Source organism: Perca fluviatilis, chromosome 16, assembly GCF_010015445.1.
Source record: "Perca fluviatilis chromosome 16, GENO_Pfluv_1.0, whole genome shotgun sequence".
Classification (NCBI taxonomy): Eukaryota; Metazoa; Chordata; class Actinopteri; order Perciformes; family Percidae; genus Perca; species Perca fluviatilis.
In genome coordinates, this window is record NC_053127.1 from 2602873 (window position 1) to 2627347 (window position 24475).

A 24475-nucleotide genomic window follows, 5' to 3' on the forward strand; every position below is an offset into this window, starting at 1 on the left:
AGCTGGTCTGAATCATCATCATCACTTTTTCATCATCACATCACAGTCTCTCAGTTGTTCACATGCACTCTTCTGTAACAATGTAAATAAGTGTGTTAGTATGTAATATTTTAATGATAAATAACAGTTCAGAAAGTTTATTTGTTTTTACATTTGTCTATATTTATTTTATTTTACACAGTGTGTACATTTTTATTGTGTGTTTTAGATTTGTATTGTGTTTTAGGTCTTTATTTGGTGTGTTTTAGAATTAGGTAGTTTTTTAATAAAATATCTTGAAAGCATCACTGTGTCTTTATTTGACTGAGGAAGTAAACGTCTTAAAAAATGAAATAAAATTAAACAAATTGATATAGTGCTTTGCTATTTTGTATCATTATACAATAATGTACTATTATTAAGTTAAATTCAACTTTTACCAGTAGCAGCATGTAAAAGTATGATTGTCATAACATTCAAATCATGAGTCTTATCATATTTCCACATCATTTAAAAAAAAATATATTGAATTAAATTTAACATTAAACGGTTAAAAACTTTATATATAATTGTTTTGTGTAATACAGACATGCTATAGCATAACATTCTGAAACCAATACAGGACAATTTGTTTGGGTAAGGGTGGATTCGAACCCTGCTCTTTTGGAGAGGCTTCCGGTCAGGAAAAAATCTTTTTTTTCTTTCTGTTTTTTGCGAAAACGTCTTCTACACTTATGTGTTATGCGAACGTGATAACCACTACACTACGGAAACTCCGTAGACGTGCTACTTACGAAAATGTCCTTATATTTCTCAATTACGACTGTCAAAAATTGTTTAAACATGGCTAGCTGAAGGTAAAATGTATTTCTGTATAATTTAAAAGTAGTAACCAACGCCGATGTTTTCCGTCCAGTTTGGAACCGGATCCAGTTTGGACCTATTTCAAAGGAAAAGTAGAGATTGACTCCCTTAACTTTTCCCATTCATTCTCTATGGTAGTTCTTATCAGTACGGGTGTCATATATTTTCGTCCGCAAGCGGGATTTTGGTGGCGCTGTTTGCCATTTAAAAGTATCAAGTATGTACATGTATACCGTTCTCTTAATACATCCATGAAGTATACACTCCGCACAAAATATACTTAATATTTACCAAACAGCCATAAAAAGTAAAGTAAAAAAAAAGTAAAGATAGCTATCTTTTTTTCAAGAGTGGATGGGTTAACAACGCTGTCGCATGGGAGGTGAAAAACAGGAATATCTTCATAATCAAAGCGAGGGTGAGTGTTACTAGTTAGCTAGCTACCCGCTAACGTTTGCTAATCTGTTCCGTCGTGTGATGAAGTCTTCATCTGAATACCTACACCCTGCCTGCCGGCGAATGACAGCTTGATAAGTAGTTTTTTTTATGTAAACCTTCTGCCAACACTAGGCTATGTATCATGTAGGATGACCAGATGTCCCGGTTTGACCGGGACAGTCCCGAGTCCCGACAAAAAGCTGTGTCGGGACGCTAAAATATCCCGGTTTACACCAACCACTATGAAATTGTCCCGGTTGTCAGCGATTACATACACTGTAAACCCGAATAAGTTACCAGAACTCAAAAAAAGTGGTGTTGGTTGGTTGAATTGCTACTTGTACCTTTTGATAACAGTTAAATTAAAAGTGCTCATTTAGCTCAACTCAAATATTTGCAGTTAATATGACTTAGTTTTCTGTTAAGGGAACTCAATTATTTTCAGTTATTATGACTTACAGTTTTGAGTTTTCAAACCACAGGAATAAGTTCACAGAACTTTAAAAAATAAGTACACAACCACACAATTTTTATGTTAATAAAACTCAATGTTTATTAGTTTGTTTTGTCATTGTTTTAAGTACACATTAGTCAAATATGTTGAGTTTGTTTACTTAAAAACATGTGATTCAAAACTTAAAAATGTTTAGGCAACCGATTGCCTCACTTACATTAAGTTTAACTAACTTAATATATCTAAAAGTCGTGAACGTCTGCTTTTGAACTGTTACATATTAAAATGAAATAGAAAAACATTTATAAATTAAAATAAAAAATAATTTGAAAATATACTTATATACTTTAATTGTATATTAAATAAATAAATAAATTTGAGAGATTTTTAAGAAGAAAAACTCAAAATTCTCTGATCCTATCCTTCCAAATGTGTTCCTGGTCACTTAAACGAACACGCCGACTTAATGGGACTTTGTCTTATTCACCGTATCCTCCAGAGTTAGAGAAGTCCATAAATACCCTTCTCATCTCAGTGTGTGTTGTAACTCTGTCTGGCGCACCCACTGCTAGCCTAGCTTAGCACATGTTGTACAAATCACAACATGTAAATAGGAAAATGTTGGCGTTATTTTGTCACTTATTAGGAGCATAGATGGAGCCAGATACCTCCAGGATCTGTGCTAAGCTAGGCATGGGTGCGTCAGACAGAGATACGACACGCACAGAGATGAGAAGCGTATGTATGGACTTATCTACCTCTGGGGGATACTGTGAATAAATCCCAATAAGTACCGTATTTTCCGGACTATAAGTCGCACTTTTTTTTCCTACTTTGGCTGGTCCTGTGACTTGTGCGACTTGTATATCAAAATATATATAATTTAACATGTTTTTAAATGTTAATTCATACTGAACACATTACCATCTACAGCCGCAAGAGGGCGCTCTATGCTTGTGACAACTAGAATGCTGCTCCTAAAGACAACTGATAAAGAGAAAAGAGATAAACTGCAGGTAGTAAAATATTGCGCACGCAAAACGGTATCGAGCAGCAGAAAGAAAGTTTGAAACAAGGGAGAAACTTGTAAGGGACTGGGGCGAAAAGGTGACTCTTATGCAATGAAGAAAACAAAGAAAGCTAATCGGCTAATCGCGGGCTGAAAGCAAGATGGCCAGAGCTGGAGGAACGAGTCACACATGGGTGCTTGAACAACGTGCTGCTGGGAGAGGCTTGTCAACGGTGCAGTTAGCTCGCTACGTCGCCACGCCCTGGTAGTTGTTCTGTGTGCTATTGTATAGTTTAATAACTGTTAATGTGTTACGTTAACATACCGGACACCTACCGTATTCAGCCTGTTGTTCTGGGTGCTATTGTGTAGTTTTGGATTTTGTGAAATACATTTCTAAATAAATGCGACATATAGTCCGGTGCGACATATATATGTTTTTTTCCTCTTCATGACGCATTTTTTGACTGATGCGACTTATACTCCGGAGCGACTTATAGTCCGGAAAATACGGTAGGCATGTTTCTTTAAGGCCCTAGGAAATAAATATTTATCACACATTTCTGATATTGACCAGACAACTAATCAGATAGTCAGGAAAATAATCGGAGTAATCAAAAACAATAATACCAAAATTAAATTATCGTTCGTTACAGCTATAAAAGAAAAAACACTGCTTTTGGCTTCCTTGCTAATTCCTCAGTAAGGCGACAGGGCAGCAATTTGGATGAAATTTCAAAAATTCTATAGAGTTTAAGAACATTTTCACTTAAAACTCTAAAATGTAAATGTTTTACAAACCATATCAAATGCACAGTGAAATGTGAGTCATCTTGCCGCGCCCACAATGGTTAAGAAAAACATTAAAACATACAAAACATTAGCGTTACTTTTGCATTATATTAATGAGAACAAAGGCATATTGTGTAGTTTGGGCCTATTGGCTGAACACCTGCAGTAGTGCAGTAACTTTTTGAGGCATTATTTAGACAAAAGGAGATAACTTTGAACTAGCCTTTTATAATGCTTTACCCTGCAGCCTTTTTTTCAGATGAGTTTCTACATCATTAATTCATTCTTGAGGGTCTGCAACCTCGGGGATAGTTTACCACTTTCTAGACCAAGTTAAATCTTTTGAGTGAATTCAAAAGTGTTGGTCAGTGCTTTGGGATAGCTGAGGTGCAGTGCATAGATCACTCCACAGATTACCAGGAAGGCATCGCCAAGTCTGGGAAGGCTGACCACGGCATCACTTTCAATGACGACAGTGATTCTCACAGGGTGGTAGTGAACTGGACTATTGAACTGGAGCGTCATGGTCACCGATGAAAGTAATGAGGCCCACTGCAACACCATCAAGCTCTGGCTCATCAGACTTATCCTGAATGAATGAAAAAAGAGATACTAATCACAAACTAACACATGGAACAGAACAGATGACATAATTTGTCTTTCCTTAACCAAGTCCCATTGAAATCCAATACCACTTTTACAAAAGAGATCTGGGTCTCATTGTAAGAGTTGAAAAACATAAGATCCATGTTCTGCACACATGAATCAGCCAAAATACCAGAGAATCTAAGTGCTGACTGAAACCAAGGACATTTACAAGAAAATGTTTTACTGAACATTGAATAAAATGTTAGTATTTACGGGTTAGATAATACACAGCAGAATCTGTTAGTGACTTAAGGAGACTCACTGTGCAGGTTCTTAAACATCCAGAGACGTCCTCGCGCAGATACACAGGAAGGACGTGGAGAACAGTAGTGCGCTTGGTGTGTATGTCATGGATTTCCTATTCCGATAAAAACAGAATTGCATATACTGAAGAGTTTACATAAAGCTGATTTTAAACAGTCCAAACAGAACATATGTCCACAAATAACCTGTTAACATCTTTAATGCAATCAGACAAATGGCAAACAAAGTGGACTAATTGCAAAAGTCAAAAAGCTCATTTCAATCATTGAACCTGTTCAATGTTCTACTGGTTCAACCTATGAAATGTGTAAAAATCTATTTACCTGTTCATCGTGGATTTTTAAAATTTCAGCCAGAGCATCTGCTGTCTTCCCAGTTTTTGATGCCTTCCGCCTGAATAAGGTCATCAGTCGAGGAAGATAGCGGTCAAGCTCAGCATAGCACGTGTTGGGCAGGTTCTGATTTGTAATCCGCTGGAACTCTGCATACAACTACATAGAAATAACAGCCAGAGGAGAATACAGCAACAACACTTATTAAAAAAAACAGTTCAATTTGAAGAATCTTGCACACATTAATAAAGCAAAAATATCAGCCAAATGAGTAAGAATCACAATTTTCACTTTAAAAGAGAGAGCTGATCCATATTACCTCAGACTCTATTTTGAGAGCAGGCCAGAGGTCCATGAGGTCGTTCACTGGTGGGCAGGACATCACTATGGTCTGTCGGCGTAGGGGAAATGTGGTCTCCATCATCTTTCTAATGAGGGGCAGTTTCTTCTCAGTCTTCTTCAACAATTTTTGCAAGCAAATACAAAGTTAAGTAAAATATGATTAGTAGTATTCGTGAACAGAACACATTCATTAATTGTTGACTTAAATACAGCAAAACACTTTATTTTGATCAAACAGGCAAGTAGAAAAAACAATGATGTGTGTATGTGGGAGTGCGTATGATTTGGGGTTACCACACTAAAACCTTGTCTGAGAAAAAAAAAAAAATTCAAGTTATTGGTATTTAGAGGGCGGGGAGGTGGGGGGTGATAGAAGAATTCACATTCATTGGATTACCTGGTATCGTTATCACATCTCCAGTTATCTTCCTTAACTTCTTGAAACTGAAACAGCAAGATGCAAAGGCATAAACTGATCTGAAACTGAACAATTAAAAGCATTCAAAGAGTGTCAAATTATAAATACTTCCATTTATAAATGTTCCCTGTTAATGATCTTTTCATTTAATCCCCATAAGTGTCAAGTTACTAAAGCCATCAAGCAAAATTAACATTACTGTAAAGAAAAGCAGCCACACTTGAACCTTAGTGCATGGTTAATCAACAATAATACCATTTCTACAAACCAAAGCTTTACTATTAAGGGTTTTTACTTTATTCATCTTTGTCATGAAAAGCAGCTTGCCTCCAGCAGGGTCGTTTGTTTTAAAACCGAGGCAACACAAGTAGGCAGGCACGGGCAGTTGACTCGTTCTGTTAACAGCAATCTCCGTGTCTCAGACAGTCTGCTCACACAGAATTTAAAACTAGCGTCCCTAGAAGCTACACAGAGAGCGCGGACTTGCAGTGTAGGAACTCAGTTTGAGGCGTTTATGCTCTTTTGTGCACTATTGAAAGTTTCCATCAACAAAAAACTAACTATCCGCAGGCGTGTCTGTTAGTGCTTCTACTAACAACTAATTTTCTAACACCACCTTTAAGCCGGGGAATGAGCGTGTGATTACTAGATTCATCCGTCGTCAAATTCTTCAGGGAGTCCGGTAGTGGTAGCTAGGTCAAGCTAGTTGTGTTGCTGGAGTGCGTAACGTCAAAGTCCTTCTAAATAGTCTCTGGTAACGTTATTGGTCGGCTAAGTGGCTAGCTAGCTCTTTAGCAGCTAACCTATATCTGACAAGTTGCCAATCCCTACAAGACTCCCGTGATAAGCCAGTGAAGGGCGGGGGCTTGGAGAAGGTCTCCTCTCTGAGACAAACACATAAAAAATGTATAAAAGAAGTAAAAGCGAATGAATATTAACATTCAAAACTTACAGTAAGTCCAGTGAGGCTGATTGCTGCTGCGTAGGTAGTTTCTGCAACCCTACTGTCTGCTGCTTCCCGCCTTGCTTGCGTTGTTCAAACTTTTCTTCTTCTGTGTTTTTCCAAAAGAGCGGTAAGGAATCAGTGTAGTGTGCAAATTAGCGCCACCTTCTGCTTCGCGGTTGAATCAGAGATTAACCTCGCCATACAAAATTATCCCTGCAGCTGCTTAAATTAAAAATAAAAAGAATATATAGGCTACATTAAACTGATGAAGCAAAAAATAAATAAAATAAATACATTTTGTCCTCCACTAATGTCTAATGCATTTCAGACCATTTGCTATTGCAATTTATTTATTATGATCGATTTTACTTATTTGGTAAAGCACTTTGAGATTTTATTGTATTTTAACATGTGCTATATAAATTCAGTTTATTTTTAAATCATCCCTATTTTAAACAGTATGTTATTACTCAATTCTATTACATTGTACTTAAGTTATGTTTTTAAGTTATGCTTACTTATACACAAAATAGTTCCATTTAATCAAAAAATATTAGTTAACAATACTCAAAAAGGAAGAACATGTTACACCAACTTGACAAAATTAAGTTAGTAGAACTTGTTCTAAAACTTTGAGTATACACTACTTAATCTATTTAATTACTTTGAATGTTCGGGTTTACAGTGTAGCCGACATGGGCTTATTATAGCCCGATCATTAACTAAACCCATGTAGAAAGACTAATAAAGCGTCCAGCGTATGATTTTAACAATGTGTGTGTGTCGTGTGTGTGTGTGTCAGTCAATCGTAGCGGTCTGCATAATCTGTGCCGCCAGCGTTATGATGTATATTTGTAAGCATTGTTGCAACGCCTCTTCTTATCTTTCTCCTTTTAACCGGTCATTTGCTCACCTGTGTTAAATATAGAGTTATAGAATGATGCTCTTGCCCGCCAGTCAGTAGTTGTGACGTCACGTGCAAAGTGTGAATTGTGTATTCTCAATTAAAGGTTGCTCAAATAGCATTTTTGTTAAAATAAGGGTATTCCAACAGCAATCACTGAAACAGAATACAGAATACTTACTACATCAAGAACTTGGGATTTTCCACACTGATACAGTATGACATTTTGTATTTATTTGAATACAACTTGCAACAGCATTACTTTAGCATAACATGTATTGAAACATGTATTTGTAACTAAAATAAAACATTTTAAATTGTACTTGTGCAATATTGTAATGTTGGCATAACATTTTAGTGCAACATTCACTAGAAAATGTACATTACAGTCATGTACTTCATTCACATTGAACATAAAAACTTCGAGTATACCATCAAGAAGAGGCATCATTTAAAGTAAATAAAGAGTAAAGGTAAAGGTAAAGAGGTAGGCGCCAGAACAAAGTGCTTGATCCTGTTTCTGTATAACTATTTTGAACCACAATCAGTCAGACATATTATTACAGTAACATAGAACATAAAGTTAACATTTAGGATAGAGGCCTGAGGTCCCACTGTCATACAGCATCTCTTAACTCAACTGATCTTTCTCAAAAAAACATTTTGTCTCTTGTACTCCTATATTCTTTATTTGTTGGCCCTTTCAGCCCTTTATATTCACTTTTATCTTCTTTTCTACTTTCTGAGATGAGGCAAGGCTCCAGATTTTATAACCAAAACGGATTGGTTTGCCTTTGATAAACTGCCTGCATCCATGGCGGCCATAATATCGTATCATGCTTTCATCCACAGCAACACAGTCTCATCCCTATTCGTCACATATTGCCGTTTGGTCAGTTCCCCAGACGTCCATAAGCCGACGTTTGAGGGTACCCCCTATTCGTCGCCTGACACCGAGAGGGTCACCCATAGATTTGTGAACGTACTCCCTCTTACCTTACGCTTGACCGTAGAGGTCATCCCATAGATTTGAATGCAAATCCCTCATCTTTGGATTTTTACGGAATGGGGTTAGCCATCCAGCGGTTTGCCTGGCGCTGGAAAGTATGATTTCAGGGATTGAATTTTGTGCTACAAATATGTATTTTGCAGTAGCGTACGGTGCATAGACTGTTAATGATTGGTGCGGTGGCAGATTTTACATAGCCTACATACATTTTCGTGGGGCAGAAACCATTCTCTGAATCGCCACGAATTCTTTTTAATATATAATTTTGGGCTGCATTAAAATGACATAATTACAGGAGTTGCATATTTTGCTGTAGGCTTAAAACATGCCTTAATGTAGGTGGGATATTTTATAATTGTTGATGGTATTTCAATTTACAAAGGCTAATAGTGAGCCTACTGTTTTTCTTTTTTTACTTTTTTTTACGTTCTCATTCATTTCAACCAACCGCGCCACATAGCAACTGTTGCTATGGGTAAACAACACTCTGTCCTATAATTCTGTATTCTGTCTGGTCCAATTTGCTTACTTATCTTATATTTTTGGGGTAGTTAGGTTAGGGTTAGAGCAAGGATAAAAAAAATATTAAGACTGTAATTTTTCATTATGAATGATATTTTAGCGCAATTTTATGCATCGCGGGTCACTGTGTCCGACGATCCTGGAAAACCATTGCCCAGTGCCGATTCCATGGTAAGTACAACTATCAAATAAGCAAGAGAAATTAATAAACATTTACATGTCCTAAATGATGAAGTTATGGCCAAAAACATGTTGTCGTATTTGTTGATAACCACACTGTGAGAGCTGTATTAGAAAGACAATGACATAATACAACTGTTTGTTGAATCAAAATGAAATGCAAAGTAGCTAGCCGGAGCCTCTGCTAGCTAGCTAGATTAGCTAACTTCGGGGCGCTCTTGGTGCTTGTTTATTGATATTGATTTGGACATGTAGCTACTTTTGGCATTGGCAGATATTTGTGACAAGTTACATATATGTATAACACGTTTGGACCTAATAATTTCAGCGCCCGCTGTATTCAGGGCTCAACATTAACTTATTGAAGTGGTTGTCAACTAGGCAACCAGGCATGTGGCTTTGGTTGCCACATTAGCAGCTAGGCTAAATGGATGCCATCCTATGTATCCTGTATATAGCTATAGCTATATATAATCAAAATATGATAGAACCCTTGCTCACACACTTACTTATTTTTATTGATATTATACTTATTTTTATTGATATATTTAATGTATCAATCTTTATATTGTGAATGAACAAGAGCAGCATTTACTTAACTTCTTAGCCTAGTGGTTATTCATATTGTAATATGTAGTTTGGTGATCTATTCTATTTTGATTTGTTTCTTCTCTTTCTCTGCAGGTTCCTTAATCCCTGTCCTTTACAAATACTTAATATTAGCATCTTATAACAAAAAAAAGGCACTTTTCAGAGCCACGTTTGTCATGTATCTTGTTACTCTCTCTACTGTTGTATTGTGTTCTCTCTCTCCTGCTGTCTTACTGTCTCTCCCTCTCTCTGCCCCCCCCCCCCTTCCCGCCCCTCCTCTTTGAGTGGAGTTTTTTGTTTGTCTGTCTTGTCTTTTGTTTGTCCCTGTTTGTGTTTTATATTGTGTATCATGTCTGATCCTGAGTTGGACTGTCTCCTGAAGGAGATGAGTGACGTTGTCGATGAGGCTGAACATCAGGCTCACCTCCAAAACCTCCAACAGCTCATTAGCCAGTCAGCAGAACCATCCACCAGTCAGCCTTCCACCAGTCATCCATCAAACAGCAAGCAAGACGTTAGGTGGAATAAGAGGGACAGTGATGGAAACATTATTTACGGCAGGCCCAGATCATCCCGCAAACAAGCAGGTCAGATTTTTTTTACATTCATGTTAATTTAAATGTGTACTTTATCTCCATATCTAGTTTTACATCTTGGAATGGTATACAACATGATCACAAGTCATGGGTTTGAATTAGAACATACTATTATATACCTGTGCCTATAGCATCAGTGTGTCATTGCCTGTAAAAAGCAACAGCCTTTTTCTTATAGCAGGTCCCAGTCACAGCCAGAGTCGGAAGACTGGTGTCTCTAATGTCAGGGCTCCGGACACCAGTGGGGAAGTGACCAGTGACTTTCCTTCTGTTACTGCGGGTGTGTTCTTTATTTTGACTGCACTGGTTCCAAACAGTATATTAATTTATTATAAAATGGCCATTGCTCAAATGCCATTGTCTTTTGTTCAATATTGTTCATTGTTTTAACAGAGTCCTTCCTTCAAGAGCTTAAACGCTCACTGGGTGAGGACATACATGAGGATGAAACGCCACCTCAAGCCTCAACAGACTGGTCGACCCGAAAGAGCCTCATATCAGGGTGGTGGGAGAAAGAGAGACCCCGTCTGGTCAACACCATGGTGGCTGGACAACATGCGGCAACTCGGATCTGCCAACACTGTGGAAACGGTCCAGCCATTATCCGTTGTTGTGACTGCCGACCACACCCATTCCTCTGTGGCCAGTGTGATGTCAGGGTCCACCGAGGTCAAGTGTTCCACAACAGGGATTCAATGACACATGGATTTTTTCATCCATTGCCTCCCACAACTTGTGTTGTGGAGAGGGTTTTAACCCAGTGTGGTAAGTTGTAGTATTTGAAAGTCACATTCTCAGACTTGTTGATTCAGTTATCACCAGAAAAACTAATAATAATTCTTTATTAATCTCACAAGGGAAATTACGTTGAATGCTGTTTTCTGATAGGTCGATGAAGCCGTCAAGTACATCTGGTTTAAAAATAGTTGCCAGTAGGGCGCCCAGATAGCTCAGTTGGTAGAGCAGGCACCCATATATAGAGGTTTACTCCTCGACGCAGCGGGCCTGGGTTTGACCCCAACCTGCAGCCCTTTGCTCCATGTCATTCCCCCTCTCTCTCCCCTTTCATGACTTCACCTGTCTTATCAAAATAAAGGCTTAAAATGCCCAAAAAGTAATCTTAAAAAAATAAATAAATTTTTTGCCAGTAAATAACTATGTTAATCTTTTTTTTTTTTTTTTCTTTCAAGAGCGTCTTGTACCTTTGGAGATGCCAGAGACAATATGTGGTTGTCTACGAGGATCGTCCACTGTCAACGCAGGACAGTCCATAGTTGTGGTTACAATGAATGGTAAGAAGAACTTTATGGGTGGGTTGGAGGTCAATTCTGTAGAAGTGGCTGGAGAATTTCACCCACAGCTATTTGCTGATCACACCCCATATCTACTCCCTCTCACTTTCTGTCACAACTATATGAATATTTGAATCATGATTATGTTACATTCATACATGTTACATTGTGGAACACATCCAGAACTTTTCTTTATCATGGCTGGAAATCCAGAGGTGTCAGTTGGTTCTGTGTTGATTAGATTGGATGGGCCCACCTATGTGGAGGAAAACAATGAACATTTGTTTGAATGGGGATAGTTAATTTGCCTGAGGAAAGTGTGACTTCCAATAGAGTGCCTTACAAAATGTTTGTAGAAGTGTCCCCTGTTCATCCTTAGTAAAAGATTCCGAATATCAGTTGTCAGAATTGACACAGTTTGCGTCTGTCAGAATTAACTGTCAGTATATATTTCCTTCTTTTTCCGGGGCGAATATGATCTCAGATTGCTCAGCCCAGACCAGAGCAAGGCATTAAGCCACTTGGAGTCCTGGAGTGGATGACCTGATCCGCATGACTACTGGCCTGCCACTTCTCACCATTCAACAGTGTACGCAACAGATGTCCTTTTTCTTTTGAAGAGCTGAAGATGGCAGCACCAGGGCTGTCTAGCCAAGCATTTCTTAGAATGCTGGATCAACGTACGTACACTTTGGCCGTGTAAGTATTTGTGGTAATAATTGCGTAACTCAAGGAATAATACTATGAGGGCATGATGATGATGATGATGATAGAAAGTACACATGAACATTTGCACTGTTTTCCTCATTTGGCGGGGAAAAAAAATGTAGACTCTCATCAGTCATGCAGTTTGCACAGCGACATTTCTGAAAAAACAGGTCATTCTGAAGATCTCAACTTCAACTCCATTGGCTACAGACTTTGACATATTCTCCCCAGTATCATTTCCTGATCCCAGAAGTGTTCCCTTAGATTAATGTGCCAAACATAGCACAGGCCTACTTCTAAACAATATGGAAGTTGTTGTAGCCCTCAGAGTATAGATTTGGACTGAATGTCACACAATATCCTGTATGTTTAATGGCCAGATCCCCCAAAATACACCAGTGTGGTGGAGTGAAGTTTTCGCATTATTTCCTTTGATATGTATTCTAAGGAGTGGTTACGAAAATAGTTCAAACATCCAGAAATGTATCCACTTAGAGCATTTTAATTCAGTGTAGTATATTCTTTAATTTGATCCGTTTTACTGTTCTCTTTGTGTTCTCTTTTACTGAACTCTTTTGTCGAGAGCGGAAAATGCACAACGCAAACAACCCTACCGCGAAAAGCTTCTTCGAAGGGGAGGGCTGTCCGATTTGAAGTGGACAAATTATGCCTGGTGGACCACTTTGACTGCCCAGCATGCAGCCCAGACATGCTTGCAGTATCTGTTGATGGAAACCGCAAGCACTACAGATTCAAGAGTGCAGCAAGGTACTTACAAAATCCTGTGTGTGCATTGACGGTTCATTACTTTGAAAGTATCTGCTGTGAATTGGGAATATATTATTATTATTATTAGTATTATTATTATTATTATTATGTGAATATTTAAAGTTAATATGTATCTATTTTATTTAGATCGGAGGAACAAGCCATCTTTGATGGCGTGTTCATCGCGAATGATGACGACGTTGGAAGATTTGTTGACTACGTCCATACCTCAACCAGTCATGTAAACTTGCACAACTTCATTATATTTACCTATAAAACATCTCGTCCTACAGAGGACTTTGTTTGAAAAACTTTGGACTGTTAACCATCTTCCATGTTTAGGTCTCTGGAAGAGGTGTCTGTGGAGGGCAGTGGTCAGCTGCGCGTGAAACATCTCAGAAGTCGTCAGGAAAAACCGATGAGGAGGGCCTGGAACTTGCTGTGTGCCGTCATGGGGTTCTCCTTCGTGCCCTCAATATGTTCAGGGGGGAGATTTTTGCCTACCCCCTGTACCTCCAAAAGCAAATGGCCTGTAAGCCAGTGACATTTTTTGCTATGGATGTGGCATGCAAGTACTGGCCTTACCTCCGGAGAGTGACAGAGAAATGCCCTGAGCTTCAGCAGCTCCTCACCATGAGGCCATTTCTTTCTGTTTTTCATGCCAAAGCTCACGATTTCAAATGTGAGGTAAGAAAAAAAAAAGATTGTCCATGACATTTTCTTTCCCTAAAAACCTGCATAGGATTGTTGCCACTTAGGTTTTGTTTTTTGTTTTCTATTTTAAAGGTAAAATGGAGTGGAGCGTATCAGGAAGGGGCTGGTTCGACTCTTGGGGAAGAGGTGGAGCAGTGCAATGCCTTCCTCTCGAGGATTGCTGTTACCACAAAGCACATGTCAAAAGCAGGTAAGGTAGCCAGTAAATTTTGATCCTTTTGACAATGGTGAGCCACTTTGAGCTAATGCATATATGCTGACTCTGAAAATATAAAGCTCAGAATATTTAACACAGATGGATGGATCGATTAAAATACCATCATCCTATTTTATTTGTAGTGAGGATAATAAGAGGAGGGGGAGTGTGATCAGAGTACCATTTGCCTACTGTCCTTTGCCACTGTTTCATGCTACTTCTTCACTATCCTGTGCTATTTACCTAACCCTTTAATTGAAGGCACAAGACAGCAGTTTAGTAACATAGTTCTATTCTGTAAGTTATTATCTTGGAAAAGTTTGTTGTACCCAACAAGTCTGCACAGTTTCTTCTCCTATTGTTACTGGAAAGAAGGGTGATAATCTCATATTTTTGATTTTTGCAGGACGCATAGACATGCTGACGGTCATGGCCATGCGCTGGAACAAACAAAAGTTTGACAACTTGGCTTCCACCCTTGCCCGCCGATATCGGAAGGTAAAGCCACCAGTTTTCCCTTATGCAACATGCATAGCGATATTGTAAAATAAAGTGTCATATATCACAAAAATATAGGGAAGACTTACACAGATATTATTCAATACAATTAAATAAATGGATGGTTGCATGTGTGTATTTTTCATTTTCTTGATATAAAATATTAAATGTTCATACTACCTACGTGATAGTCCACGTATATACAAGTATACTGTATATTTAATCAGTGTTTTATGTGGTTTTCTAATAGTGAAGGTACTTTACAATCCTTATCAACAATAGTCAAATTTGTAGCAATTTCCTTCATTGTCATTTGTGTTTGAAGGCCACAGTAGCCCTGCAATGCCAGTTGCATAACCTGGAGGCCATGAAAACGGAAATGGACATCACAGACAATCAACTGGAAAGCTGGATCATTGATATCAATGAGTGGGCAGAAGGTATAATATACTGTTTGATATGCTGCTTGATGTATCACTTCTGTGGTTGTAGAATTATGAAAGTAATGATATATTTTTTTTATTTTAGAATCTCTATCACTTTGAATGTCTTGTCATGCTTTGAATTTAGCTTGTAGCAATTGCATGTAGCATTGAACCTGTATTTCAGTTGTACTAAACTGACTAAGCTTGGCTGCATTTCCAAAGAGGCTCATTGTAATCATAGTCAAAGAGCACATACTCTGATTTCTCATGACGCATGGAAAAGATTATCCCCATGGGGACAATACATAACCTAACTAACCTAACTATACTCAACCTTAGCTACAAGTGTAGCCTCTCAGTTACAGAGAAATATGAAAATATTGTTGAGGCTCACTTGCCCATACACCAGAAATAATATTTTTTCATGGAATCAAGAAGAATATTTCTTATCTCTTGATTTCTTCCTCTCAGCAACAACATCCCCAAATGATGCTGACGTTGCTGCTGTAGCCAGCCGAATTGAGGAGCTGGTGGCAAGTGTTAAGAGAAGGTCCCAGCGTCTTTATAAAGATCATGACGGATGCAAAGGACGTGCCCGGATCCGCCGAAAGATCAGGGAGGAAAAACAAAATTTAAATTCTGTAGTGGACAAGTATAACACCTTGGTACCTAATGCAGAAAAACTGACCTTGGACACCATTCTATCTGATGAGATTGTTTGGCCATGGCAGCTTACACACGGTGGTATGTACACAATTCTGTTGACTATGTGAAATAGTTGCATAATGGCACAAAATCTGTCATGCTTCAATTGTAGCCCCAGAAAATCTTTAAATGCTAATCTTAAATACAACTGACTTATGTTTCATCTATGTATTCCTGACTCTGTAGATCTAAGGACGAAAAGGAAGGCGTTTGACACAGTGATGGCAGTAAGGAGACTTGAGGAGGAGAAGAGGATTCTTATTGCAGAGATGAACAAGCATTGGAAGTCTCTTTGCACCCGTGTAGACACACTGAAGCAGATGTCATCCCAGCTTTCTAATGTGACATCAGGTACAGTATCTATTTGTGTTATACTTGGCATACATTACAATATTTCTGAAAGTTTCTAATTAATAAATGCTCAATGTGTTTTAACGTGTAAGGTGAGACGTGGGGCCTGCTTCAAGATGGGATCCAAGGTCTACAGAGCTTGACGATGAAGAACAAGCAAGCAAACAACAGCATGGCAAAGCATGCAAAGAACTGTTATGTTCAAGTTCTGACTGAAACAGAAATTTACTTTGATAATGATTCTGAGGAATACCATACCAGTAGTGACTCTGAGCAAGATTAAACTGTATTGTCATGGCTAGAGTCCTTTTTTTATGCTGTTGTGTGCTGGGACAGCAGCATTAAGAAGAGGGCCACTGGGACAGGCTGGTAAGAAAAGCTGTGTTTGGCACAGAGCCGGAGTGCATCACATCAACTGCAGAGGAAAGGACACTGAACAGGATGTTGGCAATCTTGACAATGACCGCTGCTGATGCAAATGTACAGCTTTGCACTGATTAAATCACTGTACTGTTTACTTTTGCACTACCACAACTGCAAAACACTCCATAGCTGTCCATCATGTATCATAGGGTGAGTCCCTACCAGGACTTTGTAATCACTTGATATGCTCTTCACTTTTTGTGAAGTGTTAATCATCAGAGCTACAGTATGTTTGTTGTTTTTGCGGCTGTATAAGCTAATGCATAAAATGTGGTGTGTCGTCCTAAGTACAGTGTTAACGATTTCCAGGGGGAAGAAGAAAATTCATCATAACAGTTTCCTCCATCTCCTAGATCCATCTTACATGGATACACAGATATGGCTGCGTCTTCTAAATGTATTTCTTAGCACAGTACTCCTAGCCTACACCTGTGGTCGGTATGTCAGACTGTTTATAGATAAGGCTTATTTTGTATCCTGAGCCCATGCAGTGACTTTCAGAATATAAGTAGGCCTTATTTTAATGCTATGCCCTGAAGATCTTGCCAGTTTGGTAATGCAGGGTCCCATGGGTCCTTGAAATCTTTTAAAGTTTTTGACTTTGACTTTTTTTTTAAATGACCATAAATGTAGGTAATTGAAAGTGCTTAAATACTATGAAAACAGCATTCAGTATGCTACAATTTTCTCTTCTTAGCTTTTTAATGTTTTTTGTGTTGATTTTTCATTACTCATGTATGTACGAACGCCTTTTATTGTCCAAATCAGAAGTTGGTGACCGGAGATTATAAATGTATTTCAGCAGCAATAAAAATTCCTGTTTCAACAATCGATTTCTTGCCTTTGCACTGTTATCAGATTCAGATCAGACTGTTATGGCGACATTGTCCCAACTTCTTCAGAATTGGGGTTGTAGAAACACTGTATGGGTCATAAAATGTATTCACGAGATCATATGATTTATATGTATTTCTTTTTTATGTTAATTAATTAATTAATGTTATAACGGTCTTTTTGCCACAAGCTGGATTGCTTTGTTTTTTTTATTGATCTTTTCTAAAACTATAACGCTACATCTATCAAACATTTAGGTAACACTTTAGAATAACTACACATAATTCATCATTTATTAAGCATTAGTTAACGATTAGTTAATGGTTTGTTCATGATTACTTATTAATTGTTCATACATAGTTCATCATTAGTAAAGTATTTGTTCACACAATTATAAATGGTTTGTTCATAGTAAATAAGCCTATTAGGTAATGGTTTTTTTCATCATTATTAATTAATTGTTCTTACAGAATTCATCATCAGTAAAGCATTTATTCACATAGTTATAAATGGTTTGGTCATAGTAAATAAGCCTATCTTGAAAAATATGTTTGTAAGTACATGATTTATACTTAACAAATAATGAAACAACCATTTGGAAATGAAATAATTTTCCCATCATAAACCAGTTACTAACTATTGCTAAATGCTTTGTTCATCATTTGTAAAGCATTGCTCCTATGTTAATTCTCATGAATGAAGCATTTGTGTACACACTCAGAAATGGTTTGTTCATAGTAAATAAGGCTCTTGTAAGTTATGTTCATAAATAGAAGTTTGACACTTTCTAAGTATTGCAAAAACCATTAGTGAATTAAATAATTTTCCCTTTATAAACTCTACAAACTAGTAGTAATTTATTTGTTTATCATTTGTAAAGCATAGTTCCTACATTCATTCTAATCAGTAAAGCATTTGTAAATGCAGTTAGTAAATGGTTGGTCCATAGTAAGTAAGCCCATGTAAAAGGTTTATCAGTATATTTTTTAATAATTCCTACATGATGCATTAACCATTTGTAAATTAAGTAATTTTACCATTAAACGTAAACGGTTGTTTATAACTAGGAAGTTAATGATTAACAGACTATCTAGACTTACATTTGTTCATGTCTTAAATAAAATGTTATGATTTAGAAAAAGGCCTAAACTAATAGCTTGGGTGTTAACACATCTGTTACAAATACTTACCAATAATGTAATCCGTGATTAACTCATGAGTTACTACTGGTTAGTTAAGTATACTGTGTGAGCCCATCTAAAGTGAGGACTTTCTATGCTTTACAAACCATTTATAAATGAGTTCCAAAGGCTAACAGAACCTGGACACACACATGTATTGCTCTATCTGGACATGCCTTCAGAAATATAGTTAGTGTTAATACATCTTTAACAAGCACTTACCAACACATCAATTCATGATTAACTCATGAGTTACTAGTGATTAGATGACTACATGGTGTGAGCCCATCTAAAGTGAGGACTTTCTATGCTTTACAGAGCATTTATAAATGAGTTGCAAAGGCTAGCAGATACAACAGAAACACAAGTAAAAAAAAGTATTTGTAACCGTTATTACGATGTAGTAAGAATGTACATTTATGAAATAGCTCGTTGATATCAGGGTGAATTTGGACCAGAACCAGAAGAAAACTAGATTGTTAAGACCCAGAGAATTGAACATCAATAAAGAGACTAGGAAACCAGGATAAAGTTTGAGAAGTGTATTAATATACACAGAAACATGGCATACACATATACAGATAAAACACAGGAATGAAAAATAACAACTAAAATAATAAAGTGCGCTCATAAAAGAAACCCTTTTCAGTTCTATGAGCTCAATTGTTCTTTGATGACAAGAGTTCAGAGATGTTCAACGTTGGGGCCCATATGAGTTTGGTTTCTGTTTGTCCTACCACCATAAAGATGGAATCCAGGGCAATCCGTATAAGTTCTGAGTCTTGATCCTGAGTCTTGATCCTGTAGCTGCCACCCAGCCCACTGAACTGGGAATCTCTAACCCCTGGAAGACTCTGGGATCTGAAGAATCAATGTGATCCAATATCTGTCTCTGGACCGGACCTCCCGTGCGTAGCGCTTCTCAAATCTCCACCTCCTCCATCTGTAGATGAGGTAAAATCAGTTCTCTCAATTACTATTCAGAAATAAAATCAATTGCTTAGGCTACAATGAAAATAATTTTTCAGTTAACCCATATTGAAATATCTAAATCTCTATTCAGTTGTACAACCGTTCTAAAATGTCTTCTCTTAAGTATCAAAAGTATACAAATCCCTTTCAGGTATCAAAAGTACATTTATATTAATAGGTAACCTTTATACAAAAACTACATTTCTAATTCAAGTTTTAAGGAACCTACATTAGTAGCATTAACACTATTCTTAATATAATTGCATAAATTGCATGTAAACATCTCTCAAATTGTATTTTTTTCCCATAACTTAAGCTACAGTGTTGTAATTTAGAGAAATTAAGACATGCGTGCTTATTTATCCCTCCCTGCCCAGCTAACAGTAGAAAGAATGCACTAAAAATTAGCCTCTTTGAGTTACTTCTCCATAAACTCCAGTTAAACAATTAAACACACAACTTGTACTAACATTCATTCAACAAATACCCACAGCTAGCAGTAGTGTTGAAAAGCAACATTACTTTCCATAACCAATAGATAGAATCATTGCTAGCCGTTTACAGGAAATATATACTCCGCTAGCCTTTTGTGGCTAATTACCCTATTAGCATATGAATACAGCATCTTAGCTAACCCGTTAGCTTTGCACTATTAGCACCGTTCTCTTAGCTAATACATCCATGATTAGCACCGATTAGCATGGATGCTAGCGAACCTATTGTTAAGGAATTACTCACCATTTTAATGGAATTCACTGCCTTTAACTCCATGACGACAGTGGATTCAGGCACAGCTCTCTTTCGTTCTATTCACAACAAAGCATAGCCAGTATTAGATCGGATTTAATTCACTAAATGTCGTTCTTTTTCTCTTACCGAGTGAATGACAACAGGCTTATATGACGTTCCGATGCAGCGCCTAAAGGGACGTGAGGGGACGTGAATATAGAGCTCAACAAACAAGCCTAGTTGATAGCTGATTGGTAAACTCACAGACCCAAGTTCACCCATTGGCTTATTTACAAGCCCATCAAAGTTAACAATAATGACACCCCTATATTATTTTATTTTATTTTGAGACATTCATTTTGTTTTCCAAGTTATTAAAATATGGTCAAAAGTAGTTGTAAGAGATATGGGAGAAAATAGTGGAAAACGCTTAGCTTTGATGGGCTTGTAAATAAGCCAATGGGTGAACTCGGGTCTGTGAGCTGACCAATCAGCTATCAACTAGGCTACGTCAGATCTCTAGATTTACGTCTCCTCACGTCCCTTTTGGCGCTACATCGGAACCCGGAACGTAGGCAGCCGTTATTCACTCGGTAAGAGAAAAAGAACGACATTTAGTGAATTAAATCCGATCTAATACTGGCTATGCTTTGTTGTGAATAGAACGAAAGAGATCTGTGTCTGAATCCACTGTCGTCACGGAGTTAAAGGCAGTGAATTCCATTAAAATGGTGAGTAATTCCTTAACAATAGGTTCGCTAGCATCCATGCTAATCGGTGCTAATCATGGATGTATTAGCTAAGAGAACGGTGCTAATAGTACAAAGCTAACGGGTTAGCTAAGATGCTGTATTCATATGCTAATAGGGTAATTAGCCACAAAAGGCTAGCAGAGTACTGCGTATTGCCTGTGAAAAGGCAAATGATTCTATCTATTGGTTATGGAAAGTAATGTTGCTTTTAACACTATTGCTAGCTGTGTGTATTTGTTGAATGAATTTTAGTACAAGTTGTGTGTTTAATTGTTTAACTGGAGTTTATGGTGAAGTAACTTAAAGAGGCTAATTTTTAGTGCATTCTTTTTACTGTTACCTGTGCAGGGAGGGATAAATAAGCACGCATGTCTTAATTTCTCTAAATTACAACACTGTAGCTTAAGTTATGGGAAAATAATACAATTTGAGAGATGTTTACATGCAATTTATGCAATTTTATTAAGAATAGTGTTAATGTAACTAAGGTAGGTTCCTTAAAACTTGAATTAGAAATGTAGTTTTTGTATAAAGGTTACCTATTAATATAAATGTACTTTTGATACCTGAAAGGGATTTGTATACTTTTGATACTTAAGAGAAGACATTTTAGAACGGTTGTACAACTGAATAGAGATTTAGATATTTCAATATGGGTTAACTGAAAAATTATTTTCATTGTAGCCTAAGCAATTGATTTTATTTCTGAATAGTAATAGAGAGAACTGATTTTACCTCATCTACAGATGGAGGAGGTGGAGATTTGAGAAGCGCTACGCACGGGAGGTCCAGTCCAGAGACAGATATTGGATCACATTGATTCTTCAGATCCCAGAGTCTTCCAGGGGTTACAGATTCCCAGTTCAGTGGGCTGGGTGGCAGCTACAGGATCAAGACTCAGGATCAAGACTCAGAACTTATACGGGTTGCCCTGGATTCCTTCTTTATGGTGGTAGGACAAACAGAAACCAAACTCATATGGGCCCCAACGTTGAACATCTCTGAACTCTTGTCATCAAAGAACAATTGAGCTCATAGAACTGAAAAGGGTTTCTTTTATGAGCGCACTTTATTTTAGTTGTTATTTTTCATTCCTGTGTTTTATCTGTATATGTGTATGCCATGTTTCTGTGTATATTAATACACTTCTCAAACTTTATCCTGGTTTCCTAGTCTCTTTATTGATGTTCAATTCTCTGGGTCTTAACAATCTAGTTTTCTTCTGGTTCTGGTCCAAATTCACCCTGATATCAACGAGCTATTTCATAAATGTACATTCTTACTACATCGTAATAACGGTTACAAATACTTTTGTTTTACTTGTGTTTCTGTTGTATCTGCTAGCCTTTGCAACTCATTTATAAATGCTCTGTAAAGCATAGAAAGTCCTCACTTTAGATGGGCTCACACCATGTAGTCATCTAATCACTAGTAACTCATGAGTTAATCATGAATTGATGTGTTGGTAAGTGCTTGTTAAAGATGTATTAACACTAACTATATTTCTGAAGGCATGTCCAGATAAGCAATACATGTGTCTTTTAAAACACTTAAATAGATTATCGATTGATGTGTTGGTAAGTGCTTGTTAAAGATGTATTAACACTAACTAATAAATATTACTGAAGGCATGTCCAAATAGAGCAATACATGTGTGTGTCCAGGTTCTGTTAGCCTTTGGAACTCATTTATAAATGGTTTGTAAAGCATAGAAAGTCCTCACTTTAGATGGGCTCACACAGTATACTTAACTAACCAGTAGTAACTCATGAGTTAATCACGGATTACATTATTGGTAAGTATTTGTAACAGATGTGTTAACACCCAAGCTATTAGTTTAGGCCTTTTCTAAATCATAACATTTTATTTAAGACATGAACAAATGTAAGTCTAGATAGTCTGTTAATCATTAACTTCCTAGTTATAAACAACCGTTTACGTTTAATGGTAAAATTACTTAATTTACAAATGGTTAATGCATCATGTAGGAATTATTAAAAAATATACTGATAAACCTTTTACATGGGCTTACTTACTATGGACCAACCATTTACTAACTGCATTTACTAATGCTTTACTGATTAGAATGAATGTAGGAACTATGCTTTACAAATGATAAACAAATAAATTACTACTAGTTTGTAGAGTTTATAAAGGGAAAATTATTTAATTCACTAATGGTTTTTGCAATACTTAGAAAGTGTCAAACTTCTATTTATGAACATAACTTACAAGAGCCTTATTTACTATGAACAAACCATTTCTGAGTGTGTACACAAATGCTTCATTCATGAGAATTAACATAGGAGAAATGCTACTAATGATGAACTATGTATGAACAATTAATAAGTAATCATGAACAAACCATTAACTAATCGTTAACTAATGCTTAATAAATGATGAATTATGTGTAGTTATTCTAAAGTGTTACCAGCTATAATAATGCAGATGGTTGAAAACTAATGCTAGGACTCCCAAAAACTTTGCACTGATGTTTCCAACTTCTGCTTTATCACATTAATTAATTATACTACAACCACAATTACTTGGTGCGGCCGAGAGTTGTTCAAGTAAATCTCTGCTCCAACAAAGATTTAAGTAAAAAGGTTCTTTGGTTCTGACGTTGCTCTTTTAGTGATGAAAAATAGTTGAAAAATCATAATAGCAGGAAAAACAATCCTCTAACTAGCAAAGCATACAAGCTGTAGTTTTTTTTATTTGGTATTCTTTTATAATCATTTCTACCTCATTGCTACACATTGTACATATAATACTTATGTACTTTAAAAAGTTAAATCAAAAAATAAATGAAGAAAAGAAATAAAAGCTGGCCCCTTGAAACAAAAGCAGTCACAAAGTACCCCCCTGTAGTAGATTGTAACAAGTTTAGATAGTTTTTACACCCTTCAACTCAAGACACAGGCATGGCTCCCAGGGAAACTTGAATATTTGTAATCAAAGTCTGTCACTATTTCTGTAATTACATTTAGTTGAGAACTGCTTAAGATTTTGATTCTATCCTTATGTTGTTTCATATCTGGTATTCTTTATAATCATTTCAACATCATTGCTACACAATGTACATATAATACTTATGTACTTTAAAAAGTTAAATCAAAAAGAAATGAAGAAAAGAAATAAAAGCAGAACCCTTGAAACAATGCAGTTTAGTACCCCCCCTGTAGTAGATTGTGACAAGTTTAGCTAGTTTTAACCCCAAACCCCTGTTTCCGGTTTCATGGACACACACTCTTCCGGTCAATATTTACATTTTCCGGATATAACGGTATTCTGATTTCCGGTTTCATAGACACACCTCTTCCGGTTTACTATTTACATATTCAGGATATAACTGTTTCCTGACTTCCTGTACCGCTTCCGGTTTCATAGACACGCCCACTTCCGTCCGCCATGTTTACCGCAGTATATAACTACGAACAATGACCCAGTGAAACTATGGGTAGCTTGTGTGTGGGTGATCTAAAGTAACGTTTCAATGGTATTTCACAATAAATTGTTTTGAACCAATGATTGTGCAAGTGCAAGATTTATTTAAAGATATGAATGGACAATGCCATGTTTTGAACAATGAGCAGCCCGTGTTACAAGTGATTTTTTAGTTTTGTGTCTAGAGTTTTG

The 24475-nt window shown here is 37.0% G+C and overlaps 2 protein-coding genes across 2 annotated transcripts in view; one reads left to right on the forward strand and one right to left on the reverse strand.

The window, feature by feature from the left end:
* The window catches only part of LOC120543939, a 309254-nt gene that overhangs the window by 260723 nt on the left and 24056 nt on the right, over window positions 1-24475 (reverse strand). The gene's annotated exons all lie outside the window — the stretch shown is intronic.
* LOC120544245 lies at window positions 12934-16228 on the forward strand. The gene is made up of 9 exons (XM_039777879.1): window positions 12934-13056; window positions 13204-13297; window positions 13399-13743; window positions 13843-13960; window positions 14373-14464; window positions 14790-14904; window positions 15361-15633; window positions 15781-15945; window positions 16038-16228. The coding sequence occupies exons 1-9, from the start codon at window positions 12998-13000 to the stop codon at window positions 16226-16228; spliced, it is 1452 nt and encodes a 483-aa protein (XP_039633813.1). The 5' UTR covers window positions 12934-12997.